Below are 6,902 nucleotides of genomic sequence, written 5' to 3' on the forward strand. Positions count from 1 at the left end.
GGGGGTTACAGAGATAGGGAGGGGTAGTGGACTAAGTGGGGCTATGAATGACTGCTCATCTGAAGTGTTAGCACAAAAGGAACACTGGGCTGACTGGCCTCTGTAGGTTTTGAGGAAGCACTGATAAGCGGTGGATATTAAATGCCAATGCTGTTTCTCTCCCCAAGACTGCTGTAAGACCTGCAGAAATCTTCCAACATATTCAAGATTTCTTGTCTCCCTTCATTTCTGTCGGGATGTGCTGTTAGTCTGAAGCCCAAAAATGGAAACAGACTTTTGCAAATATTTTCTTCCCCACTTTGGTAACTGTGGACGCTGTCTCCTCACGAAGCAGCTCTTGCCTCTCTCTGTCCCTCCCACCTCACCGCCCCGCCAGCCCATACCCAGGGGCTGGGGATTTTCTGAAGAGGTTTGCAGGATGGACTCTGTTCAAATGCAAATGGCTCTTTAATGCATCTCTAATTGGTTGTGAAGTGCTGGGAACTCTGCAGTGATCTGTCTTCGAGGAAGAATGGCCCATGACTGAATTATGAGAGGGAAGCATCTCTCCCCCGCTACCTACAGACCCCCTCCCCAAGCTAATCTCCTTCGCTCCATTGAAGGAAGACAGCAGGGGGGTGAGTGCTGAGAGGGAGTGGGGAGGGGAAGAGGGGACAGCCTTTGTTTCACTGACCATCAGTGCTGGGCCCTGCCACACAGCATCTGGAGAGTCTGGAGGGGGTGAGGGAGATTGGACACAGCGCAAAAGGAGGCCATTTGGCCTCTTGAGCCGGTGCTAGCCTGTGAGAACAAGCTGTGTAATTGGTATCACTATCCTCCCTCGCAGAAAATGGCTGGGAAAAATATTCTCTAATTTCCATTTTCAAGTTCAATTTATGTAAAACCTTTGCCTTGGTGAAAGATACTTTGCACATGCATTTACCAGACAACCATCAGTCAGGGTCTAAACAATATCTTAAAGAAAGGAGAGGTTTACAGAAGAAATTCCACAACTCAGAACCTAGGCAGGTGAAGGCATGGCAACTCATGGTGGGGCGATGGGAATCGGAGGATTTCAAAAGGCCAGGATTAGAGGAGGTGGAAGAGATCTCCAAGGATTATAGAGGTCGAGAGAGGTGTAGGGGCTGGAGGAGGTGACAAGAGGTAGGGAGGGGGTGTAGGGTCTGGAGGAGGTGACAGAGATAGGGAGGGGTGTAGGGGCTGGAGGAGGTGAGAGATAGGAAGGGAGTGTAGGGGTAGAAGGAGGTGACAGAGACAGGGAGGGGGTGTAGGGTCTGGAGGATGTCACAGTAATAGGGAGGGGTGTAGGAGCTGCAGGAGGTGACAGAGATAGGGAGGGATGTAGAAGCTGGGGAGTTTAGAGATAGGGAGGGGTATAGGGGCTGAAGGAGGTGACAGAGACAGGGAGGGGATGTAGGGTCTGGAGGACATCACAGTGATAGGGAGGGGTGAAGGAGCTGGAGGAGGTGACAGAGACAGGGATGGGTATAGAGGCTGGAGGATTTAAAGAGTGTATTTACGTGAACATGTATGTGTCTGTGTAAGTATCTGTGTGAAAGTGTTTACGTGTGAGAGGGTAAGAGAGAGTTGATGTAAACCTGATCCTATTCCACAGTAAGTGACCACCTGTAAGCCTATGAAAATCATCCGGGCTCCTGCTAACTCAATGTTATTCCTCATGTCAATTTGGCATGTGTATTGTGTAAACAGAGTGAGTCTCTTCGGGATGGGCACATTAGGGGATGATTGGCCCTGACTATCAGCCTCCAGTTACAGCAGTGGATTGTCAGTCCTGATTTGGGGTGCAGCTGGGACACTGTTTAGGCCTACAGAAGCCACTCACCCACAGTGGTGTGGACCTAGAGTCACCTAAAGGCCCCGACAGAAACATTCAGTCATTAACATGGTTCCACATTCTGACTGCTCCTATTCAGGCTGCAGTCCAGAGGGTATGTAACAGCCTTAAGTGTGCGAAGGAAAGCAGCTAATGTCCTTTAGGGAAGGAAACTGCCATCCTTCATGTGACTACAGACCCACAGCAATATGGTTGACTCTTATCTGCCCTCTGGGCAATTAGGGATGGGCAACAAACGCTGGCCTAGCCAACAACTCCCTCGTCCCGTGAATGAACGAATTTTAAAAAAGCTATAACATGGAGAGCTTGATAGGATGTGACATAACACAGTGGCTGACACCTGACACAGAGTGTGAGAGAGGCAGTGAGGGGGAAGGGGAGAGAGAGAGATAGAACAAACTTAAAAGACACTTAGATAAGTACATGAATACAAAGGGAGGGATATGGGCCAGGAGCAAGCAGGTGGGACTAGTTTAGTTTGGGATTATGTTCGGCATGGACTGACTGGACCAAAGGTTCTGTTTCCATGTTGTATGACTCTAAGACAGAGAACAAGACAGACAGAATAAGAATGAGAGAAGAAGGGAAGGTGGAGAAGAGTGAGAATAAGAAAGAGGAGAGGAAACAAGTGAGATGGTGTGAAATGGAGAGAAAATCAATGAAAGACAAGAGATGGAGAGACCGAAAGGAGAGAAAGTAAAAGTTTGAGATTGAAGCATAGTAAGTGAAAGAGGAAGACTGCAAACAAATGTAAAAACTTTGTTCCATTCTCTCTGCAAATAAAAATGTTGGTGTTTGATCAGCTATATTTACAAAGAAGCACGTATGAAACCATTTGCAAAATATGCCAGGGAGACAGCAGAGTTTCAAAGCAGCAAACGCAGTTCTGAAATCTTCTAAATCCATTTGTTTTGTTGCATCATGCTGGTTACAGGGTGACGGGGATGGAACAAGAGGTTTAAACTGGCAATGAGTCTGAAATTGGGAAGAATGAAGACAGTCCAGTTGCCTGGGAGACCCTGGAAGAACATGAATGGAGCAGTGACAGGGGCTGTCGATCAAACAGGGCAAGCACCTGCAAAATACACAGGGAACACATAAAAACGCTGAGCCAAATCCCAAACCCTCCCCCACCAGAATCATTAATATTAATGACTGGCTGCTCACATTCTGCATCTCAAAGGGGCTATGAGAGCAGGAGACAATCAACCAGATAAAATCAGGACCGTAAATATTTTTCTTTGCAAATAATAACTGTTGGGAAGAGGGAAGCAGCTTCCAGCCTTGATTTCGTGGTTAGGGAATTAGAACAGGGACCAGACTTTGCTGAAGTAAACTTTTGAAATAAGCAGCCTCCGAGAGGGTCAGGATTTGAGAAGATGACCGTGAGCAAACCAGAGGTAACACTCTGCATTTTGATCACTCACACTCCCCTCCGGCTGAACGCCAAACTGCAGTGGTGGGATAATCCTCACTACATTAGAACAAAGTACGGTGGATCAGAAACGAAAACTGAAAGTGCTGGAGAAACTCAGCAGCATCTGTGGTGAGGGAGATAACATTTCCAGCCCAACATGACCCTTTTCTGGATGGTTCTTGGTTTCGGTTTTTCACTGTGAACTCAAAAGGGCTTCCCCCACCCACTCCCATTTGTCAGGAAGGGAATCATGTAGTTATAACTTTGAGCTCCCCTGAATTTAACACACCCTGAAAACTTCATCTGCTATTAGTGTCACAGAGAGACACCGTGCACCCTGCTCCCCTTCTGTACTGACTCCAGGCACTGAGCCCCTACCCCATGCCCATTTCCTGAGGGAAGACCACAGCATTCCATCAGAAAGTCTTGCTTTTACGCAGCTCTTGTCATGACCACCAAATATCCCAAAATGGCTTTGTGGCCAGTGAGGTACTTTTTTGAAAAAAATACTCTTGCAATGGAGGGAACAAGGGATGCATCTTTGGAGCAGCAAGCTCCCACAAACAACATTGCGACAATGACCCATGTCAATGTTTAGTTACGCTTATGGAATAGTGAATAGTGATCGCAGGACAGCACGAAGCCTAACCTCCCTCGGCACTGACCCTCTGACAGCGTGATGCTCCGTCAGCGCTGACCCTCCAACAGTGCCCGGTCCCTCAGCGCTGACCCTCCGACAGTGCCCACTCCCTCAGCACTGACCCTCCGACAGTGCGGCGCTCCCTCAGACTGACCCTCCGACAGTGCCCACTCCCTCAGCACTGACCCTCCGACAGTGCCCACTCCCTCAGCGCTGACCATCTGACCCTTCAGTTTATTAGGGACTGTCTTGCAATTATGACACTGAGTTCTGCTCTCCTCCACAAGTGGAAACATTTTCTTTACATCTTCCCCATTGAAACTCCTTTATATAAGGCCAAACTTTAACCTCCTCTTTTCCCAGAGAAAAGTGTTGCTGTCTGTTCATGCATTTCCTGATTGTAAGAACCTCACTGTTCTGATGTCATTCTGAATGCACTTCCTTCAATCTTTGCATGTAAATCTCCTGCTTATGTGTTGCTTACAAGATAGTCTTATAAAGATCACAGAGGCAGAGAATTTTACTCAGTGAGGTCCCAATTTCTGCTCAAATTCTGGATAATACCAGCTGCAATTCTTTTAAAATCATTCATGGGGTGTGGGCAAGCCTGTCTGGGTTATGTTCAGGATCAGTAGGAGGCCATTCAGCCCCTCATACCGTAATCTCTCAATGACCTCACTCCCGACCTCTGTAACCTTGTCCAGTCCCTTTCTGTACACAGGAACAGCAGATCATTCAGCCCCTCGAGCCTGTTACAAGCAGAAGCCCATTTAGCCTTTCAAGTCTGGCACACAGGAACAGGAGGGGGTCTTTCAGTCCTCAGGATTTGGCCTTGCCCTCAATTCCTTCAATTCAATTCCATATCCCTTGGTGGGCCATGCCCTGATTCTGTAATCACAGGAGAAAAATGCAACCATCTCACTTCTGAATGCTCTGACTGCCCACAACAGAGTCTTGCATTTGTGTGGCACTTGTCATTCAGTAACACATCCGAACTCAGGACTGTAAACAGACAGAGGTCAACACTGAGTCACATAGGGAAATATTAAGGGTAGTGACCAAAAGGCTTTAAGGACCATCTGAAAGGAGTTGAGAATTCCAGGGTTCAAAGGTCCCAGGTCAATCACAGCCACCAATGCAGATAAGAGAATGCTTGTGAGGCTGGAGTGGAGGAGTGCTAAGATATGGGAGGGGCTCACCTCTGAATTCATCTCATCCCTTGCACAAACCTCATATTACAACTCATACCAAATCCCATTTATAAATTACACCATGCTCACAAACCTACACATACTCTCAGCTCAGCAAGCTGTTTTAAAATTCTCACCCTTACATCTTAATCAGACCATGACCTCAAGCACAGCCCTACACATTTTCCTATCTCATGATCTTGTCCAGCCCCACCCCTCCCTACCCCTGTCTTCTCCTCCAGCCCCAACACCCCTCCCTACCTCTGTCACCTTCTCCGGCCCCTACACCCCTCCCTACCTCTGTCACCCCCTCCGGCCCCGACACCCCTCCCTACCTCTGTCACCTCCTCCGGCCCCTAAACCCCTCCCTATCTCTGTTACCCATTCCAACCGCTACACCCCTCCATATTTTTGTGTTGCTCCAAATCTGGCCTCCTGATCCATCCCTAGTTTGTGTCACTCCCACTGGCTGGCAGCCCTAAGCCCTGGAAAAGCCTCCCTAAATCCCTCCACTGCCCTCTCTTGTGTTTTCTCTCCCCCTCACCCCCTCCTGTAAGAGTGTGCTTCAGTAACTTTGACCAACATTTTTGGTCACCTCTCCCTTCCATTTGCTGGCACGAAATAGCTATTGTGGGGGCATTTAAACCACTCGCTAACACTCCCCACTCCCTCTGCATATAGAAGCAAAATTCACCTTGCTACTTTGTAGACTACAAAACCTCCCTCGTTTGGAAACTGTAGAGGTGGGATGGGGGGGCTCAATACAAGTTGTTAAATCAGGGCAGTTGTTGGTAAGATTTCCCAGGAGGCTTCCTGACTGGGCTCTTGGGAGGGGGTGGGAATGGGAGGGGAGAGACGGGGGTGGAGAGAGGGGGAGACAGACACAGACACAGACACACACGGGGTGGGGGGATGGGGGAGGAAACAGAGGGGGTCAGACATGGGGGGGGAGAGAAAAAGAGACAGAAAGAGAAGGAAAGACTTTGTAGGATCCACCCCTTATTATGTTAATACTGAAGTCTGACGTCATATCATGGGTGGGTGCTAAGGGTCTACTTGGCCATTGATTGGTTGCAGGGGAGGAGGGGGTGTGGTTTTAACCCATATAATAAGCTGGGAGATGGGGTACCTGAACTTTTATTCCTCCCCATCTCCCTGTGCTGTAGCTTCCTCCGTGTCTCTCTCTCTCGTCTGTGTGTGTGTGTGGGATCTTGCTGTGCAGATGTACAGTGGGCTGGAGCAGGAGCTGAAGGCGGCTGGCGCCCTGGGCCAGCAGGCCAGCCCCAAGCTGGAGGTGGACAAGGTGAAGAGGCCCATGAACGCCTTCATGGTGTGGTCCCGGGGCCAGAGGAGGAAGATGGCACAGGATCATCCCAAGATGCACAACTCGGAGATCAGCAAGAGGCTGGGCGCCGAGTGGAAGCTGCTGAGCGACGCCGAGAAGCGCCCGTTCATCGACGAGGCCAAGAGGCTGCGCGCCGTGCACATGAAGGACTACCCGGACTACAAGTACCGCCCGCGGAGGAAGAGCAAGGCGCTACCTCGGAAGGACGGCAAGGTCTCGCTGGTGGCGGCCGGCGGAGCGCTGCTGGCGCCAGGACCCAGCGGAAGCCCGTACCCCTGGGGGGCGGCGCCAGGGGGGTTCCTGACGGCCGACGCGCTGCCGCCCGCATGCGCAGGAGGAGGGGGCTTCCCGACGGCCGACGCGTCGCTGCCCCAGGCCCCCGGCTCCGCGCAGGCGCCGTACCCGCCGCCGCTTCATCAAGCCCGCTACGAGATGCCGTACACCGCCGCTTCCTC

General features: G+C 50.3%; 1 protein-coding gene across 1 annotated transcript; it reads left to right on the plus strand.

Annotated features, from left to right (window-relative positions):
- Window positions 1–6,214: 6,214 nt before the first annotated feature.
- LOC109926096 (transcription factor Sox-19b-like) lies at window positions 6,215–6,897 on the plus strand (the record flags this gene model as incomplete). Its single annotated transcript, XM_020525986.2, has 1 exon — window positions 6,215–6,897. A coding segment is annotated over exon 1 (675 nt), but the record flags the coding sequence as incomplete, so codon positions are not given.
- Between the last annotated feature and the right edge of the window lie 5 nt (window positions 6,898–6,902).

This window comes from Rhincodon typus, chromosome 26 (genome assembly GCF_021869965.1).
Source record: "Rhincodon typus isolate 14 chromosome 26, sRhiTyp1.1, whole genome shotgun sequence".
In the NCBI taxonomy this organism is placed as follows: Eukaryota; Metazoa; Chordata; class Chondrichthyes; order Orectolobiformes; family Rhincodontidae; genus Rhincodon; species Rhincodon typus.